Source organism: Salvelinus fontinalis, chromosome 5 (assembly GCF_029448725.1).
Source record: "Salvelinus fontinalis isolate EN_2023a chromosome 5, ASM2944872v1, whole genome shotgun sequence".
Taxonomy (NCBI): Eukaryota; Metazoa; Chordata; class Actinopteri; order Salmoniformes; family Salmonidae; genus Salvelinus; species Salvelinus fontinalis.
In genome coordinates this window covers 34356330-34377703 of record NC_074669.1, presented here as the reverse complement: position 1 = coordinate 34377703, position 21374 = coordinate 34356330, and the positions used below count along the sequence as shown (strand labels likewise).

Below are 21374 nucleotides of genomic sequence, written 5' to 3'. Positions count from 1 at the left end.
GCGTGTTCTGCAGCACCCCCAAAAAAATTGTCATACAAAAAAAAAAATACACGGACTGTATATATACAGTACCAGTCCAAAGTTTGAACAAACCTACTCATTCCAGGATTTTTTATTTTTACTATTTACTATATTGTAGAATAATAGTGAATCAATTAAAACAATGAAATAACACATATGGAATCGTGTAACCAGAAAAGTGTTAAACAAATCAAAATATATTTTATATTTAAGATTCTTCAAAGTAGCCACCATTTTGCCTTGACAGCTTTGCAAACTCCTGGCATTCTCTCAACATTTACATTTTACATTTTAGTCATTTAGCAGACGCTCTTATCCAGAGCAACTTACAGTAGAGTGCATACATTTTATTACATTTTTTACATACTGAGACAAGGATATCCCTGCCGGCCAAACCCTCCCTAACCCGGACGACGCTATGCCAATTGTGCGTCGCCCCACGGACGCCCCTCAACCAGCTTCACCTGGAATGCTTTTCCAGGTAGCCATGCTGGTTAAGTGTGCCTTGAATTCTAATTAAGTCACAGACAGCGTCACCAGCATAGCACCCCCACACAATTGCACCTCCTCCGCGCTTTACGGTGGGAACCACACATGCGGAGATCATCCATTCACCTACTCTGCGTCTCACAAAGATATGGCGGTTGGAACCAAAAATCACAAATTTGGACTCATCAGACCAAAGGACAGATTTCCACCGGTCTAATGTCCATTGCCCGTGTTTCTTTACCCAAGCAAGTCTCTTCTTATTATTGGTGTCCTTTGGCAGTGGTTTCTTTGCAGCAATTCAACCATGAAGGCCTGATTCACGCAGTCTCCTCGGAACAGTTGATGTTGAGATGTGTCTGTTACTTGAAACCTGTGAAGCATTTATTTGGGCTGAAATTTCTGAGGCTGGTAACTCTAATGAACTTATCTTCTGCAGCAGAGGTAACTCTGGTTCTTCCCTTCCTGTGGCGGTCCTTATGAGAGCCAGTTTCATCATAGTGCTAGATGGTTTTTGTGACTGCATTTGAAGAAACTTTCTCTTGAAATTTTCGGGATTGACTGACCTTCATGTCTTAACGTAATGATGGACTGTCTTTTCTCTTTGCTTATTTGAGCTGTTCTTGCCATAATATGGGACTTGGTTGCAAAGGGAGGATATACAGGATTACTGGAAACTTTCAAAGGTCGAAATTGCAAAGAAATGCGCGTTTGACAATTGCACTGACTTAACAGTAGCTGAAAATAGAGCCCATAGTATACATTACTATATTACGAGGATAGGGTTGCAAAGCTACCGGTAATTTACCAAAGTTACCGTAATCTAAAGGAATTTGGATAACAGAAAATCTATGGCAATCTATTGTAACTTTGGAAATTTGTACTTGAATAGCTTTAAAAAAATATATATTCATATCGTATTCTTTTTTTAAAATCTGTCCATATTGTCCATGAGTTTCTACCAGATAGATCATATGGTTCCAGGGAAAATAGCATAATTAATGAAAAAAAGGATCTAATGCTCTACTGTACATCGTTGCCCTCAGGAAACAGAAAACCTTTTTGCCCCACAAAAAGGAAGAAGGAGCCCCAGGATCAGGTTTGAGAGGCAGTGAAATACTAGTTTATGTCCAACTTGTATTTTCTTATAAAAAGAGTGCTTGTTTTTATTAGTGGTCCTTTTTGGTACTTCAGATTATCACAGCCTTATCACATGCAAAATATATGAAATCATTAAATAAGATAATGAAATAATTAAACAGAATGACATGGCAGTAAAACATTATCCTAAATATAAACCATCAGCTTTGTGAATCTATTGGTGTTTAATAGGATACATATTATTTCACTGAATAAATGTTCTGAAAATATCTGATTTTCCTTGGTGTTTTAGTACCCTTATGGCACAGTGTCGCCCTGAGGTAGCAAAAATGTATTTTCTTTAAATGTGGGGGATAAAAGTGATATTTTACTATTATTATCAGAAAGCCTAAATCTTAAAAAAAAAATAGGATGCAATATTTTATGTGGGAAAAATCTACATGTGTGCAGCAAAGGGCTAATCAAGAATGGCATTTTCTTCTATTTACTCTGCAACTCAATTAACTCTGCAACTCAACTGCCACCAGTTTGATGCCAAAACACACATTTTGACATAGTAAAATAAATAGTGTCAAACAAAATATAAAAAGGAGATTTCATGCTGAAACCATCCTATTAAACACCAATATTTAGGATAATGTTTTACTGCTTTGTCATTCAAAATATATATATTTTTTATCATATATTTTACATGTGCCACACAGAGGGACAGATATGACACCTGTGATAATCTGAAGTACCCAAAATGACCACTAGATGTCTTGTGATAGATTACATAAAATCCTTGAAAGCAGACATCCCATTTTTATAAATGTGGGCTATGACTTTATTTTAACGTGCTCCTGTTATTATTTTGGATGTGCATAAAAAAAAAACATGGAACGAGAGATGAGATAATCTAGTGAAACTCGTACTTAGAAACATTTAGAACTTGCTTATTGAGAACGTGCCTCACACATGCAATACAATTTACGGGAACTAGCATTTTTATTTGAGGAGAAGTGCGATGCGTAAAGGCCAAATACTCGTTACAGCCAATTGCAACAATGTTGACTGTCAACACTCCAAACATATTGAGCAAACACTGGATTTTTTTCTTCTTCTGTTGCTATCACTCATTACTGTAGCCTATGCTATTTAATAAACTGTAGTATCAAGCCTTAATGGACTAGGATATTCCATACCTCTAGTCGAGTTGGAGTTGAAGACAGCGCAAAAACCGTCAATAACCTGCAGAACTTGAGACATGTAGTATTAAGCCATGGAATGTCTTGATTGGCCAGTGAGTGGTCAAACCCTCGTTACCCATACAACTTGTTTATTCATCAAAACCACCGGCAGCTATTGGACTCATAATAACAGCTGTGAAAATATTTCGGGCAAACTCCTGGACCTAGTGCGTTACCACCAGAGCTTAGATTTCCCATTGCATTAGGCTTAATAAAATAGAGCTCTATAAATCTTAGATCTCCGTGGTCAGCATATTTTAGGCTAAATGTCCTGAACTATGAGTTGATTTACGTTTGTTGTGTCAGAGTGTGATATGCTGGCGTGTTGTGTTTCAGGGTTACCCCGGAGAAGACAGTAAGACATCCGGACCTGCCGGGCCACTAGGTGAACCAGTAGGTCTTCCCTTCCTTCAACTTATCCTTCCTTTTCCTATGTGTGTGTGGCTTAGGGGTGAGTCAGAGAGGGGGAGGGGGAACCAAAACGTCACCCTATTAAAGCATTATATAAGAGTTTTCTAGTAGTGGTGTTGCTTGAGGTATAGCTGTCTAACCATGCTGAACCGAGGCCCAAGAGAGTGGATGTCCAAAGTGGTATAGTAGATGACCCTCAGTACAGATTGTAAGCAGTGTAACCTATGACAAAGACGGTATTGTGGGCTAAAGCCCCTAATATGACAGATACAATGGCCCTTAGTGTCACTCCGGCCTAAACTAAGATGATCCATGGCAGAGTGTATAAGGTGAAAAACAGCCGTTCCTCAAAATATTCAGAGCCCTAATGTACTCTTTGTTACAAAGTGGTCGCCCGGCTCATCTGCTGGTGCGTGTGTTTTGGCAGGGTTCCCCGGGCGAGCGAGGAGATCGCGGAGAGCCTGGAGATGAGGGATATCAGGTAAAACCAGCGTAAAAACCACAACATCAAATGTATCACAAAATCCCTTTTCAGGTTGTTTTTCTGTTCTGCTTCCTTTCTTTCTTTTTTTTGGTGCTGGGTTGAAAAGCAGGCATTGTTGAGACCACACATGCTTATCTGAGACACGGAGCATCCTGGATTACTGAATTCCTAGGGATAAGCCAGGAGGAAATCTGGTGCTATTGGCGTAGACACTGAAAACTCACACTGATGAAACACACACACACACACACAAACCATTCAGGTCAGGTGTGAAGTTAGCAGTACAAGATGAAAGTCGTGGAGAGTGGAATCCCAGAATCCCCTGCGGCACATTTGCCAGAGTTCTCCCCTCCTATAAATAGTTTCCCAAAACGCAGCCCTCCTCAGACAGACAGCCAGAGAGAGAGAGAGAGAGAGAGAGGGCTTTAAAGGCCCAATGCAATGAGTAACAATTAAGTAGCTAACTGTGATTGTTTTCAATCAAAATGGCCAAAAGGAAGAAAATAAATGCTTCTTAGCAAGAGCAATTTCTCAAGCAAGAATTTTGCTCAGACTGTCTGACTTTGGTCTAATTGGGGAGGGGAAGAAAGACACATAGCTGTTATTGGCAGAGAACGCTCTTTCCTATTGGTCTATTAACTAATTTACCACCTGGTGATGACACCAGGCAGGCCAAAACTCCATCCCACCAAAACAGGCTGAAATTTCAGGCAGTCTTTTCAAACAGCTCTTACACTAAAAGAGCATTATCATAATTTTCACATTTTCACAGTATTATTACAACCTCGTTTGGAAATACACTGGATATAAAACACAGGAAAGTTTTGAGTGCACTGGGCCATTAAGCATTTATAAGCATTTTTCTGCTGAACTGGATCTGGGTACAAAGTCACAGTGGCTAATCTTTATTTGGCAGTTGTTGAGAGGCTTGAGAGACTTTCAGGATTCCATTAAACTTAAGGTCCTTAACTCTACCTGTGTGTGTGTGTGTGTGTGTGTGTGTGTGTGTGTGTGTGTGTGTGTGTGTGTGTGTGTGTGTGTGTGTGTGTGTGTGTGTGTGTGTGTGTGTGTGTGTGTGTGTGTGTGTGTGTGTGTGTGTGTGTGTGTGTGTGTGTGTGTGTCCACGGCCGGGTCGGCCTATGGGACTTCCCCCCACTTAGTGGTAAATTTATAGAGCACATCTAGTCTGAGCTACCTACAGCCCACTGTAATAAAATATGTACCTACACAACTTGGCCTGGGAAGTACAGTACTAAGTGGGTTTGTTATTCTTATGGTATGCACCTTGGAGGACTATATGGTGCTTACTGCTGTTGAAAGAAATACCGATACTTGCACACTGTTTAACGCTCCCACAATGTTATTGTGAAACATTTCAAACTGAAGGACCAGGCTTACCTCTGATAACCTTGTGTAGCACATAGTGGAACAAAACACAGTTGACTGTCCCCACCCCTGGCTGTCACTAAATGACCTGACTTAATCTCCTCGTTTATATACCCAGTTGAAGTGACTTTGTAGCTGTAGTGTTTCACCCGAATATAATGTGTTTGTCTCATTGTTGTTTTCAGGGTCATATTGGTACCTCTGGACATCGTGGGGCTGTTGGCGCGCCAGGCCTTCCTGTAAGTCCAATACAATAGTCTGTGTCACATCGATTTCTCTGTCACATTTTGCACATTGACATAAGAATAAATCAAATAAGTGCGATTTTGTTGTCTAGGGAACACCAGGGGAACCTGGAGAACAGGGCCCAATAGGAGAAATGGGAACTCAGGTGCGTGTGTGTGTGTGTGTGTGATTATTTGTGAATCCCTGTGTCTGATTCATGCTGCTCCAGGCTTGGGGAAATGAAAGGACAGAGTTTGTTAAATCATGTTTCCCTAGATCTCTAGATGAACTGTTGGTCAATAAAGTGTTATCACCAGGCTACTGCAGAAGCCTTCCTACAGGCTTCCTTGGCTCTGAACACCACGAGGGTTAGGCTAATAAGTAATCACCTGTCAGTACTATGATAGAAGAGGAGACACTCACTTCCAAACTGCAGTTTCTAACATGATAGCCGTTAGATAACCGAAGAGGTAACTGGTTTTAACCTATCGTTGTTTTTGCTCTCGATCAACAAGCTGAAGTGACAGTGCGTAAGCATTCTCTCCCCTTTGCTTGGTTCTGCTACCTTCTCATAACAGAAAACATGAAGGGAGAGACAAAAACAATTTTATTACCATGAAATCAGACTGGGCCAAAACAATGCAGACAGGCTTGAACATCGGTGCCTTTGATATTAGAGAAAAAGGAATGAGGAATGAAGGGAAAGGGGGGGGGGGGGGGGGGGGGAAGGAGAGAATTGTTTGTTTGGCCACCCACTGTGCACTTCATGCTTCAAAGTGTTCTGTCTGATTTCCACAAGGGAACTCTTCATTTTTTATTTTATTCTCTGAAAAGGGAAGGCAAGCTTGAGAATATATACTGGAATGCAGAAAGTTGGCATCAGTTAAACTTCTGGGAAAATGTAATTACTTCACTTCAAGTCTGACTTACTTCACTTCAAGTCTGACTTACTTCACTTCAAGTCTGACTTACTTCACTTCAAGTCTGACTTACTTCACTTCAAGTCTGACTTACTTCACTTCAAGTCTGACTTACTTCACTTCAAGTCTGACTTACTTCACTTCAAGTCTGACTTACTTCACTTCAAGTCTGACTTACTTCACTTCAAGTCTGACTTACTTCACTTCAAGTCTGACTTACTTCACTTCAAGTCTGACTTACTTCACTTCAAGTCTGACTTACTTCACTTCAAGTCTGACTTACTTCACTTCAAGTCTGACTTACTTCACTTCATATCAGAATTATTTTATTTAATGTCTGAATTATTTCACTTGAAGTCTGAATGATTTTAACTGCAGTTTAATAATGTGAATATACATTTTCAGCTGTGAAAATGATTATTTCGTACATAATGTTGATGTTCATGGAATGTAGCTCTTTATGTACAGTATATTATTCTTTGATCTACATATTTCCTAACACAAGCTGAGTTATCTACACACTGTACCTAGTTCTAAACACCTTCGACTTGTTAAGACATGTGAGTTGGCCTATTTGCCTATTTTATCAGATTGAGTGGATGCCGCATAGAGAGGACTCCTGTGAATGTATTCACCTTGGCGTGGAGTTTTGAATAGAGCCTAAATGTGGTCTTCAGATATTGCATGCACGTTAGGCCTTCTTAGAAATATATACCTTACTAGAGTAACACAAGACTAGAGGTCCATGAGTTAAACATGCACTACACAGAACTGTATATATATACACGTCCATTTAGTTTATAGTAAAGAACTAAGCCTAAAGTAATCACACACGATACCAAAAAATATATGTTTTTAAAGGATTTGTTTTTATTGGTTACTGAACAGTTGGAATGTGTGCACGTATGTCTATGTGTAACGGCGTTCCTCTCTCTCTTCGGTCGAAAAGGAGGAGTAGTGATCGAGCCAAGGCGCAGCGGGTTGTGAATACATGATGAATTTTATTTATAAGACAAAACGAAACAAACTATACTTGAATAAACTAACAAAATAACAAAACGAAAATAGACAGACTTAGTACGACGAACTGACATAACACACGCAGAGCGAACGAACAAGTACTTACTACAAAAACGCACGAACAAACCGAAACAATCCCGTATGGTGTAACATCGACACAGACACAGGAGACAATCACCCACAAACAAACAGTGAGAACACCCTACCTAAATATGACTCTTAATTAGAGGAGAACGCAAAACACCTGCCTCTAATTAAGAGCCATACCAGGCAACCAAAACCAACATAGAAACAGATAACATAGACTGCCCACCCAAAACACATGCCCTGACCTAAACACATACAAAAACAACATAAAACAGGTCAGGACCGTTACAGAACCCCCCCCCCTCAAGGTGCGAACGCCGGGCGCACCAGCACAAAGTCCAGGGGAGGGTCTGGGTGGGCAGTTGACCACGGTGGTGGCTCCGGCTCTGGACGCTGTCCCCACACCACCATAGTCACTCCCCGTTTCTGTCTTCCCCTCCCAATGACCACCCTAAAACTCACATCCCCTAAATAAACGGCCAGCACCAGGAGAAGGGGCAGCACCGGGACAAGGGGCAGCACCGGGACAAGGGGCAGCACCGGGACAAGGGGCAGCACCGGGACAAGGGGCAGCACCGGGACAAGGGGCAGCACCGGGACAAGGGGCAGCACCGGGACAAGGGGCAGCACCGGGACAAGGGGCAGGTCCCGGCTGATATACTCTGGCAGATCCTGGCTGAAGGACTCTGGCAGGTCTATGCAGGCTGACGGCTCTCGACGCTCATGGCAGGCTGACGGCTCTCGACGCTCATGGCAGGCTGACGGCTCTCGACGCTCATGGCAGGCTGACGGCTCTCGACGCTCATGGCGGGCTGACGGCTCTCGACGCTCATGGCGGGCTGACGGCTCTCGACGCTCATGGCGGGCTGACGGCTCTCGACGCTCATGGGGAGACGGATGGATGGCTCAGATGGCGCTGGGGAGACGGATGGCTCAGATGGCGCTGGGGAGACGGATGGCTCTGGCCGGATACGGCGCACTGTAGACCTGGTGCGTGGTGCCGGAACTGGAGGCACCGGGCTAAGGATAAGCACCTTCCTACTAGTGCGGGGAGCAGGGACAGGGCACACTGTATTCTCAAAGCCCACTCTATACCTGATGCGAGGTACTGGCACTGGTGACACCGGGCTGAGGACAAGCACATCAGGATTAGTAGGGGGAGAAGATACAGTGTGTTCAGGGCTCTGGAGACGCACAGGAGGCTTTGTGCGTGGTGCCGGAACTGGAGGCACCGAACTGGATACACGCACTACAGAGAGAGTGCGTGGAGGAGGAACTGGGCTCAGGAGACGCACTGGTAGCCTAGTGCGTAGTGTAGGCACTGTAGGTACTAGGCTGGGGCGGGGAGGTGGCGCCGGAAATACCGGACCGTGGAGGCGTACTGGCACTCTTGAGCATTGAGCCTGCCCAACCTTACCTGGTTGAATGCTCCCGGTCACCCGACCAGTGCGGGGAGGTGGAATAACCCGCACCGGCCTATGTAGGCGAACCGGGGAAACCATGCGTAAGGCCGGTGCCATGTATGCCGGCCCGAGGAGACGCACTGGAGACCAGACGCGTTGAGCCGGCCTCATGACACCTGGCTCAATACCCAATCTAGCCCTACCAGTGCGGGGAGGTGGAATAACCCGCACTGGGCTATGCACTCGTACAGGAGACACCGTGCGCTCTACTGCGTAACACGGCGCCTGCCCGTACTCCCGCTCTCCACGGTAAGCCTGGGAAGTGGGCGCAGGTCTCCTACCTGCCCTTGGCCCACTACCTCTTAGCCCCCCCCCAAGAAATTTTTGGGTGTTACTTACGGGCTTTTTGGGCTTCCGTGCCAGACACGTTCCCTCATAGCTCCGGTTCCTCTCTCCGGTAGCCTCTGCTCTCCTCAGTGCCTCCAGCTGTTCCCATGGGAGGCGATCCCTACCAGCCAGGATCTCCTCCCATGTGTAGCAACCCTTTCCGTCCAATATATCGTCCCATGTCCATTGCTCCTTCTTTTCCTGTCCCTTACTCCGTTTACTCCGCTGCTTGGCTCTGGTATGGTGGGTGATTCTGTAACGGAGTTCCTCTCTCTCTTCGGTCGAAAAGGAGGAGTAGTGATCGAGCCAAGGCGCAGCGGGTTGTGAATACATGATGAATTTTATTTATAAGACAAAACGAAACAAACTATACTTGAATAAACTAACAAAATAACAAAACGAAAATAGACAGACTTAGTACGACGAACTGACATAACACACGCAGAGCGAACGAACAAGTACTTACTACAAAAACGCACGAACAAACCGAAACAATCCCGTATGGTGTAACATCGACACAGACACAGGAGACAATCACCCACAAACAAACAGTGAGAACACCCTACCTAAATATGACTCTTAATTAGAGGAGAACGCAAAACACCTGCCTCTAATTGAGAGCCATACCAGGCAACCAAAACCAACATAGAAACAGATAACATAGACTGCCCACCCAAAACACATGCCCTGACCTAAACACATACAAAAACAACATAAAACAGGTCAGGACCGTTACACTATGTCTGTCTGTGTCTGTCTGTGTCTGTCTGTGTCTGTCTGTGTCTGTCTGTGTCTGTCTGTGCCTGTCTGTGCCTGTCTGTGTCTGTCTGTCTGTCTGTCTGTCTGTCTGTCTGTCTGTCTGTCTGTCTGTCTGTCTGTCCGTGTGTCTGTCTGTGTGTCTGTGTGTCTATGTGTATCTGCCTATGTGTATCTGTGTGTCTGTTTATGTGAATGTGTATATTATTAGATTGCGTGTCTGTGTGCGTTTTTACAGGGCTTAGAAGGAAAGAAAGGAGTGAGTGGCCTGACTGGGACCGCTGGTGTTGAGGTAAGTATCACATCACCACAGTGCAGATTGGACATAGACTGAAGGAGATGAGAGAGATGTAGAGAGGTACAGAGGGAGGAAAGAGATATACCGATCCGTAGATTCTGTACTACAGTACTACAACAAACAAACCAAATGCAATAAGTTGCGTGGAGAGGACATTTACATCGTTATGGACTGCTTTGTATGGGGGAGAAACAGGGCAAGAGAGAAACAGGGAAGGAGAGATTATGGGGGGAGGTTGTGGAGTGATGGAAACAACACAGAAAGAGTTATTGCGGAGAGCATGCTGAGTGATGGTATTTACAGAGCACTCCATAACTATGTCCAGAACGTACACTACCTTTCAAAAGTTTGTGGTCACTTAGAAATGTCCTTGATTTTGAAAGAAAAGCAACTTTTTTGGTCCATTAAAATAACATCAAATTCATCAGAAAAACAGCGTAGACATTGTTATTGTTGTCAATGACTATTGTAGCTGGAAACGGCAGGTTTTTTATGGAATATCTACATAGGCGTACAGAGGCCCATTATCAGCAACCATCACTGCTGTGTTCCAGTGGCACGTTGTGTTAGCCAATCCAAGTGTATCATTTTAAAAGGCTAATTGATCATTAGAAAACCCTTTTGCAATTATGTTAGCACAGCTGAAAACGGTTTGAGCTGATTAAAGAAGCAATAAAACTGGCCTTCTTTAGACTAGTTGAGTATCTGGAGCATCAGCATTTGTGGGTTCAATTACAGGCTCAAAATGTCCAGAAACAAAGATCTTTCTTCCGAAACTCATCAGTCTATTCTTGTTCTGAGAAATGAAGGCTATTCCATGCAAGAAAAGGCCAAGAAACTGAAGATCTTGTACAACACTGTGTACTACTCCCTTCACAGAACAGCGCAAACTGGCTCTAACCAGAATAGAAAGAGGAGTGGGAGGCCCCGGTGGACAACTGAGCAGGAGGACAAGTACATTAGAGTGTCTAGTTTGAGAAACAGACGCCTCACAAGTCCTCAACTGGCAGCTTCATTAAATAGTACCCGCAAAACACCAGTCTCAACGTCAACAGTGAAGAGGCAACTCAGGGATGCTGTTTCTCAAACTGATATAGCTGATATATTAAAGTGCTGTACAGAAACCCAGCCTAAAACGCCAAACAGCAAGCAATGCAGGTGTAGAAGCACAGTGGCTAGGAAAAACTCCCTAGAAAGGCCAAAACCTTGGAAGAAACCTAGAGAGGAACCAGGCTATGAGGGGTGGCCATTCCTCTTCTGGCGGTTCCGGGTGGAGATTATAACAGAACATGGCCAAGATGTTAAAATGTTCATAAATGACCAGCATGGTCAAATAATAGTAATCAGAGTGAACAGGTCAGGGTTCCATAGCCGCAGGCAGAACAGTTGAAACTGGAGAAGCAGCACGGGCCAGGTGGACTGGGGACAACAAGGAGTCATCATGCCAGGTAGTCCTGAGGCATGGTCCTAGGGCTCAGGTCCTCCAAGAGAGTGAAAGAAAGAAAGAGAGAAAGAGAGAATTAAACTTGGAATTAAACTTGGATAAGCTAACACCATGTGCCATTGGAATAGAGTAGTGATGGTTGCTGATAATGGGCCTCTGTACGCCTATGTAGATATTCCATAAAATATCTACAGTTTCCAGCTACAATTATCATTTCCAACATTATCAATGTCTACACTGTATTTCTGATCAATGTGATGTTATTTTAATGGACAAAAAAAATGGCTTTTCTTTCAAAAACAAGAACATTTCTAAGTGACCGCAAACTTTTGAACGATGGTGTATACTCTCCATGAGGTGACCTTTCATTGGGTTTGTTTTGTTGAAGTAGCAAGACAGAATGTTCAGCGCAGTATACAGCATAGTCAGTCTGTACAACATTAGAACACGGCAATAGGTTGAGGTCGAAATGAACTTCCCTTTATTTTCCATAGAACAGTTATAGATCCCAGTCCATCACTGCCAGTCAGGAATGCATCTCTTAATTCCAGATGTCTCTGAAGGTAGATGTATATACAGCCAATTAATGGGGGAGGAGGCACTGGGGGGACTGGAAAAGGTTGGGAGATGAGAGGGTTAGTGTGTCGTAGCATAGGTGGTTGGATCAACTGCACTAGTGATAAGTGACCTTGTCTGGCTGAGACCTGAATATTCAGGTTAGCTCCCATAGCTAATGCCTTTACAAGTATTTCCATGGAGACTTGACAGATTGAGTCTGATATTGTTGTTTTGTATTTCCCAGGGGGCCATTGGTTTACCTGGACCAAGAGGCATGGAGGGATACGCTGGGCCTGACGGTCTCCCAGGACTAGTTGGGTTACCAGGTTTTCCAGGGAAGGCTGGGCGACAGGTTGGCATCATATCCCAAAAAGATCTCATAGTTTCCCTTCGAAATTCAACATACTATGGATGAACGTCTATTTTTGATGCATTCCTTCTGCATGGTTACAGAGTTAATTCCGCATGGTTACAGGGTTAATTATGTGTGGTTACAGGGTTAGAACAGAAACAACTCAAAGGGTTAAGTTTAATTTCAAGTGGTTATGATTAGGGCTATGGTTTGGGGGAAGGTTTAAAACAAAATTACCATCAGGTATCATCAATATTCTCAGTATTCTCACGGCTTGCTAGAACATTGTGAACTGCCGTGGCGCAGGGGTCTAAGCGGCGCAGGGGTCAAAGCAGCGCACACAGGCTCCACACATCTAGAGTTTGCTCCCTGTGCTGGGCAACCAATTTTTACGGTGAGCGCAGAGGAATGCATATATCGACGTTCTCGGGACCTTTTCAAATGTCGGAAATCGCAGTGATCAGTCTACATATCCTGTCCCTCACACACACACAAACACACCAGTGGAGGCTGGTGGGAGGAGCTATAGAAGAACGGGCTCATTGTAGTGGCTGGAATGGAATCAATGGAACGGAGTCAAACATGTGGTTTCCATATATTTGATGTGTTTAATATCGTTCCATTGATTCCATTCCAACCATCACAATGAGTCCGTCTTTCTATTGCTCCTCCCACCAGCCTCCTCTGACACACACACAGTCGCAAAAACAATCAAGCGCTATGATGAAACTGGCTCTCATGACTACCGACACAGGAAAGGAAGACCCAGAGTTACCACTGCTGCAGAGGATAAGTTCATTAGAGTTAACTGCACCTGAGATTGCAGCCCAAATAAATGCTTCAGAGTTAAAATAACAGACACATCTCAACGTTAACTGTTCAGAGGAGACTGCGTGAATCAGGCCTTCATGGTCGAATTGCTGCAAAGAAACCACTACTTAAGAACACCAATAATAAGAAGAGACTTGCTTTGGCAAAGAAACGAGCAATGGTCAATAAGAATGGTGGAAATCTATTTTTGGTCTGATAAGTCCAAACTTGATATTTTTGGTTCCAACCGCTGTCTCTTCGTGAGACGCAGAGTAGGTGAAGAGATTATCTCCGCATGTGTGGTTCCCAATGTGCAGCATGGAGGAGGAGGTGTGATGGTGTGGGGGTGCTCTGCTGGTGACACTGTCCGGGATTTATTTAGAATTCAAGGCACGCTTAACCAGCATGGCTACCACAGCATTCTGCGGCAATACGGCATCCCATCTGGTTTGCGCTTAGTGGGACTATCATTTGTTTTTCAACAGGACAATGACTCAAAACACACCTTCAGGCTGTGTAAGGGCTATTTGACCAAGAAGGAGAGTGATGGAGTGCTGCATCAGATGACCTGGCCTCCGCAATCACCCGACCTCAACCCAATTGAGATGGTTTGGGATGAGTTAGACCGCAGAGTGAAGGAAAAGCAGCCAACAAGTGCTCAGAATATGTGGGAACTCATTCAATTGTGTTGGAAAAGAATTCTTCATGAAGCTGGTTGAGAGAATGCCAAGAGTGTGCAAAGCTGTCATAAAGGAAAAGGGTGGCCACTTTGAAGAATCTAAAATCTAAAATATATTTTGATATGTTTAACACTTTTTTGGTTACTACATGATTCCATATGTGTTATTTCATAGTTTTGATGTCTTCACTATTATTCTACAATATAGAAAATAGTAAAAATAAAGAAAAACCCTTGTAGGTGTGTCCAAACTTTTGACTGGTTGTGTGTATATATATATAAACACACACGCACACACATACACAGACAGAATGGGGCCCTATAATCTGTCCCTGAACCAGAATCTCGACTCTTGCCATTCACCAGTTTTTCAAGCTTAATATTGTCAAAATACGTTCAGTACTTACCATAGAAGGGAGTTTCGCTATCTTCATTACTGCCATTACGGCCAGTATGTACTTCCAAAAAATGTGTAAATAAAAAGTTACATGCATCTGAAAAAAATTATTGTCTGGAAAGAATCCATGTATTGTTTTTGACCAAGTGCGCGTGCACCAAATCCAACCCTTCTGCACCTCCAATAAAATCACTCATTACTGCCACGCACAGGTGGGCTGATCCAGCCCAATATAGGGTATGTTTTTACAGTGATTGTATATTTCTAGATAGGCTTTATTTTGTGTATTTTATTTCCATTACTAATATTGCAGAAGAGGTGCGCAAAAACACAATTTAGATTCTTTCCACACAAAGCCTTTTTTTCAGTTGCATGTACCTTTTTATTTAGACCTTGTTTGGAAGTACATACTGGCCGTAATGGCAGTAATGAAAATAGTTGCTCATCGAAGCTCCACTCTTTGGTAAGTACCAAACGTATTTTGACATTATTACACTTGGAAAGCTGGTGAATGGCAAGTTGAATGGATACTTCCTGAGTTTAAAGGAGAATCGCCATATTCAGCGTCTCCTGTAAACCCAAATTCTGGTTCAATCTAGCCCTAAACAAACTCTTGCCCTTTCCATGCTATACAGTAGGTCACAGTAAATCAGGGGATTATTGCATTGAGTAATTTAACTTTTGAGAGCCATTCTCTCAGCATGGTTAAATCTCTGTGGCTGACAGTCTGACACGCTGTCTGAATCCGAGTGATTTTTACGATCCACCTTTTTAATTAATTTTTACCTTTAAAACCTCTCAAGGATAGGACCTTTAAAAAAATAAAAATAAACGCTTAAAATTACAACCAAATCTAACTGCCTGTAGCTCAGGACCTGAAGTGAGGATACATATTTGGGGCACCCGAGTGGCGCAGCTGTCTAAGGCACTGCATCTGTAGTGTGTCACTACAGACCCTGGTTCGATTCCAGGCTGGTGAATGGGCGGCACACAATTGGCCCAGTGTCGTCTGGATTAGGCCGAGGTAGGCCGTCATCGTAAATAAGAATTTGTTCTTAACTGACTTGCCTGGTGAAATAAAATACAATTTGAAAGGAAACACTTTGAAGTTTGTTGGAAATATGAAATGAATGTAGGACAATATAACAAATTAGATCTGGTAAAAGATAATACAAACCAAAAAAATACATTTTCTATTTAAATGTTTTGCATCATCTTTGAAATGCAAGAGAAAGGCCATTCATTCAGATAGGAGTCTAGGTGTAATTTAGATTTTGGCTACCAGATGGCAGCAGTGTGTGTGCAAAGTTTCAGCCTGATCCAGTGAAGAATTACATCACTATATCACTAATATTTTGTATCAAGTCTGCCAGTAGTTTGCCCAAATGTACCGAATTGGTCAATTGATACATTTTCAGGTACATAACTATAGAGAACATACAAAAATGCTATGGTAATAAAACATTTAAGTTTACACACTCCCAGGAATGTCCTAAATGATAGATAATTAGCTTCCCTACAGAAAAGACACTCAACTTCACACATCTAGATGGCCGGGCAGGGGGGACGTGGGGCCAGAGACAGCAGGGGTTCAAACTGTAGAACCCAGTTTCTACATTTGAAAATAAAAATGGATTTTATCAAACATATAACTATGTTACATGTTATCTCTGGGACCCTCAGGATGACAAATCAGAGCAAGATTACTGAGTGTAAATTCATTATTTACCTTCAGTGGTGAATGTATCAAACCAGTTGCCATGATAAAAGTGTTTTGTTGTTGTGCACTCTCCTCAAACAATAGCATGGTATTTTTCCCATGCCTCCTTGCTCAAAAACCTCACTCGTCTATTTCTCCTGCCACGTAACACGTAATCACAACACTAGCTATGTCACAGGAAATCTCCAACAAAGGACAAACTAAAGAATGTACCGAATAAAATTATGAGATTATCCCACTATTAAGTAGATTAGGACAACACATTATAAATGTGAGTGTGGCTAGACTGCGATCAGGATGAAAGACTCCTGTAATCCATTAAATCCACATATCACAGGATAAATTTAGCTTTTAATGGATTCAATATGGCTGACCCTCCCATTCCCATCTCCCTCTCCTTCTGGACCCGTATTCTTATAGTGTCTCAGAGTAGGAGCACTGATCTAGGATCAGGTCCACCCTGTCCAGTAATTATAATCTAAAAGGCGAAACTGATCCTAGTTCAACACTCTTACTCTCTGAGATGCTTTATGAATACGGGCCCTGCTCCCACCAGCTGTGTTTAAAGTGCTGAAGGATATTCGGCAGAAAATGACTGGTCATTAAATGGCTTATTTGATTTGTTTGGGTTTCTGTGGTCAGAGCTCAATGGGATTCTTTATACTAAAGTCTGCAGCCCCGGCGGCCCTGGGTATGCAGGGATTTTATGCATGATGTCCTTTCCCCTGCTCCCCAGACAGCCAGACCGGCAGTGTAGGCCCTTCATTATTAGCCACCCTGTCTGTCAGTTACATAAGAAGCAGGTCTGGTAGCACAGAGGCAGTTAGGGAGGGAGGCATTTACGGTGAAAACACACAGACTCTCTCACACAGAGAGGGAGATCCCAGCAGGAAACAGCCATGGTGATTTTACACACATTGCTACAATACTGTACATGACTGCTTCAGCTACCCTGGAGGGACAGACTTACCGGAACGTTTTACAGTACACTCTGTCCTCTTCCTCCTCCTCCTCCTCCTCCTCTACTTGTTCAACTCTTCATCACCATCATCGCCATCTTCTTCATCCTCCACCTCTTCTTTCTTCCTCTTCTTCTCCACTTCTTCCTCTCCTTCCGTGTACATGTTAAGAATTGGTTGAAATGCATAACCAGTGAAAGGTAACCATCCTGGTCAGCAGCTGTTTTTATTGGAGCCTGCTCTCTGTGGGTCTAACCTGTGTCAGACAGAGTCAGGGGAGCCCTTGTTATTAGTGAAAAAGAAGCAGGAGACTGATGAGGACCATAGCATAGACGAGCCTCTGTGTCCCGCAGACCTGACCACCATCCCCCAGACCTAGTATCTTCTTACTGACAAAACAGTATGACCACTAGCTGTCTATCACTCTGTCTTTCTCTGTCTCCTGTCTCTCTCTCCTCTCTGCCACTCTGTCTCTCTCGCTCAGTCTCCCATGCCTCCTTGCTCAAAAACCTCTCGCATCGTCTCTCCCTCATTCATTCCATTGGGTGCAGGTGGGACATTTGTTGCTCAAGCCTCTTAGCCAGAGTAGTAATGCTAAAAACAAAGAGGTTTATGTATTACAGTTATTTGACATTTGACCTAATGCAGGTGGGTTAACATGTCTGGTTAGGAAAGAACAATGTGGTTCTCAGACCAAAGCCCTTACTGTGTAGTAGGATGGGACATGATTGCCTATTAGGCCCACATGACTGGGTAGTGTATTAATAAGTATGTATGGGTATGCCGTGTCCTGAGTATCCAAGCCAGAGTTTATTAAATCCCTCACTGATTTGATAAACAAGACAATTACATTACCCCTCCTTATGCAAGACCAGGGATTGAGGTTCTACCAACAAACCTAGACCTCTGTAATTCCAAACCACGTTCTCCTGACGTTTTGGAGGGATCATTTTCTCTCAGCGTTTGGCGGAGTTATCCTCGCGCCTCACGGCCGGCGATCGAGCCAGGAACAGTAGCTGCTGTACGTGCAGCCAGCGCTGGGCCACCGCTGGCCTGCAGTTGGAATGGGAAACGACTGTGGTTGCCGGCGGCTCAGTACGGTATAACAGTTCAGCAACAGTCAGTCATTTTGATGGACGTTTTTGAAGCAAGTTGTCAAGAAAGATTATGAGTGTGAAGACCTACTTAAGTGCCACTGTTTAGAGACCTGACTGTCAAAGTCAATGTCTGACTGTCAATGTCTGACTGTCAAATCCAGTGTCTGACTGTCAAAGTCAATGTCTGACTGTCAAAGTCAATGTCTGACTGTCAAAGTCAATGTCTGACTATCAAATTCAGTGTGACTGTCAAAGTCAATGTCTGACTGTCAATGTCTGACTGTCAAATTCAGTGTCTGACTGTCAAAGTCAATGTCTGTCTGTCAAAGTCAATGTCTGTCTGTCAAAGTCAATGTCTGTCTGTCAAAGTCAATGTCTGTCTGTCAAAGTCAATGTCTGACTATCAAATTCAGTGTGACTGTCAAAGTCAATGTCTGACTGTCAAAGTCAATGTCTGACTGTCAAAGTCAGTGTCTGACTGTCAAAGTCAGTGTCTGACTGTCAAAGTCAATGTCTGACTGTCAAAGTCAATGTCTGACTGTCACAAATTCAGTGTCTGACTGTCTCAAAGTCAATGTCTGACTGTCAAAGTCAATGTCTGACTGTCAAATTCAATGTCTGACTGTCAAATTCAGTGTCTGACTATCAAAGTCAATGTCTGACTGTCAGTCTTTTCACAGTCCCCAAATCTAGAACAAATTCAAGAAAGCGTACCGTATTATAGAGGGACATTATTGCTAAAATCAAGAGCAAACCTGGTTTTAAGAAACAGATAAAGCAACACCTCATGGCACAACGCCTCTCCCTTATTTGACCTAGATAGTTTGTGTGAACGTGTTGATATGTCTGTTCTTGTCTATTAATGTTCTGTATTACGTCACGTTTTATGTTTTGTTTGGACCCAAGGGAGAGTAGCTGCTGCTTTTGCAACATCTAATGGGGATCCTAATAAAATGCCAAAAAAAAAAAGCCAATGGCTGACTGTCAAATAAATGTCTGACTGTCAACGCCAATGTCTGACTGTTAAAGCCAGTTAAGGTCTGACTGTCAAAGTCAATGTCTCTATTCAGACACAGACAGACAAGTTGATCAATATCGTATTCATTAATTATTTATTAGACTTTTCAAATACAGAACCTGGCCCATGAATCAGTGCTGATTAAATGTCACTTTTACTTAGTCACTGGCTACACATACCATTTGTTTAGCAGGCTTTTTCATGCTTTCCTTTCAGCATGTCAACGAGTTTAAATTTGGTGTGCCCATGTTGACTGTGTCTCTGTGCTTTCTTTTCTCAGGGTCAGCGGGGCACCGTGGGGCAAGAGGGGGCAGCAGGACTACCTGGTCGCAGGGGGGAACTTAGTCTGCCTGGGTTGGTCGGAGAGAGGGGGCCTACTGGAGAGAAGGTACCAGTACCATCGTATCAGTACCATTGTACGAATACCATCGTATCACTTCACACCCTGTTACCTCCTACCCCTATGACTCCTCACCATCAACTTTACAGTCTTACTCTAGCCTCAGATCTGTACTATATAACCAACTCCTATGGTGTTTGGCATGACACAATGACTAATGGAGTTGGCAGGACAGCACAAACAGATCTGGGACCAGGCCTACCTTCTACCCTATAACCTCTGACCCCTGACCTCTATGTGCTGTTTCCAGGGGGAGCCTGGCTTGGCAGGAGAGAGGGGAACCCCAGGAATCAAAGGCATGGTGGGGTCGTCCGGAGACCAAGGCAGAATAGGGGACACTGGACTCAAAGGACAACCGGTGAGTGCTCCCCGTCCATCCAGTCATTTTAGAATATCGCCAACTGTCCTCTAACTGGTCACAGTTTGTTTAAAGAGTCATATATTTGACATCAACAGCTCACCAAAGGTTTAAGCAATGTGTTGAGGTACTATATTTGCTTGCACGTCTACTTGCCCATCCTCATTGTCATTTTTTCGCCACTACGGCCTATTTATTGCCTTACTTCCTTACTTCATGTGCACACACTGTATACAGATTTTCTGTTGTGTTATTGACCGTACGTTTGTTTATCCCATGTGTAACTGTGTTGTTGTTTTTGTCGCACTGCTTTGCGTTTATCTTGGCCAGGTCGCAGTTGTAAATGAGAACTTGTTCTCAACTGGCCTACCTGGTTAAATAAAGGTGAAATAAAAAAAATTAAAACAAATATATATATATATTTCACAGAGGGTTGGTTTGTTATGTACTGCTTTGACACTAATTCAAAGATGAGCTCATAATAAGGTGTTTAGTTTTTCTCTCTGCTCTGTTGCCCTAGAAACGGGTTAAAAACCCTATCACATACATTCTTTATTACCTGGAAGCTCTATATATAGCCGTAGGGGCTCTGTGGTGGGGTCAAAAATGTGCGTCTCTCACAGTTTTCCGCCCGAGTCGAGTTACAAATGATCTAGGTGAGACAAGGAATGGAAACATTCCGCTTGGCAAGGCCGGCTTATGTAAGACTTACCAGACTCTCACTCCAGGGACCGAAAAACAAGGTGCTCCATTTTTCTTATATCACTCGCCCCCAAGAACACCCTCCATCCCCCCCCTTTGCCTCCATCCCTTCCCTTTCCCTCCATCCCTCCCCTTTCCCTCCATCCCTCCCCTTTCCCTCCATACATCTCTCTTTCGCGCCACCACCTCCATTGCTGCTGGTGAAATAGAGACCTGGTTCAAGCCCCTACGGTTGGATCTCCTTACCTTGCGTATTTCAGGGAAGAGAGTTTCAAGGCCTAACCTCTTGGTTAGAGAAAATGGACCCGGCCGAAGGATGTGGATGATTGAACTGTGCAAACACATAACTTTTTTTTTGCTTCTGCTGAGGAAAGATTGACAGACAGACCTACGGGTTGCTCAGACAGTTAGGCCCCAATGTGCTACGGTCTACAGTAAGACAGAGTCTTTGTGCCGCAGTTTTTTGTGTGAGGAATCTGCGGGTTCCTTGGAGTTAGACAGGGTAGTGGATGAGAGGGCAACCAGAGACCAAACCAGAGACAAAACCCCTGTCTGGAACACATACTGTAGCAGGGAGGGGGATTAGGATGAGGGGAAACAAACTAGGTTAAATGGTTCCATAACATAGCCTACAAACTTTACAGTGCACACTCCATTTTTGAGGCA

The 21374-nt window shown here is 43.5% G+C and overlaps 1 protein-coding gene across 1 annotated transcript in view; it reads left to right on the top strand.

The window, feature by feature from the left end:
* Positions 1 to 21374, top strand: part of LOC129855511 (collagen alpha-1(XXIV) chain-like) — a 245152-nt gene that overhangs the window by 215113 nt on the left and 8665 nt on the right. The window contains exons 42-49 of the mRNA XM_055923240.1: positions 3174 to 3230; positions 3676 to 3729; positions 5304 to 5357; positions 5456 to 5509; positions 10155 to 10208; positions 12461 to 12568; positions 19529 to 19636; positions 19899 to 20006. Of these exons, the coding sequence (XP_055779215.1) occupies positions 3174 to 3230; positions 3676 to 3729; positions 5304 to 5357; positions 5456 to 5509; positions 10155 to 10208; positions 12461 to 12568; positions 19529 to 19636; positions 19899 to 20006 (597 nt within the window). The remainder of the gene's footprint in view (positions 1 to 3173; positions 3231 to 3675; positions 3730 to 5303; positions 5358 to 5455; positions 5510 to 10154; positions 10209 to 12460; positions 12569 to 19528; positions 19637 to 19898; positions 20007 to 21374) is intronic.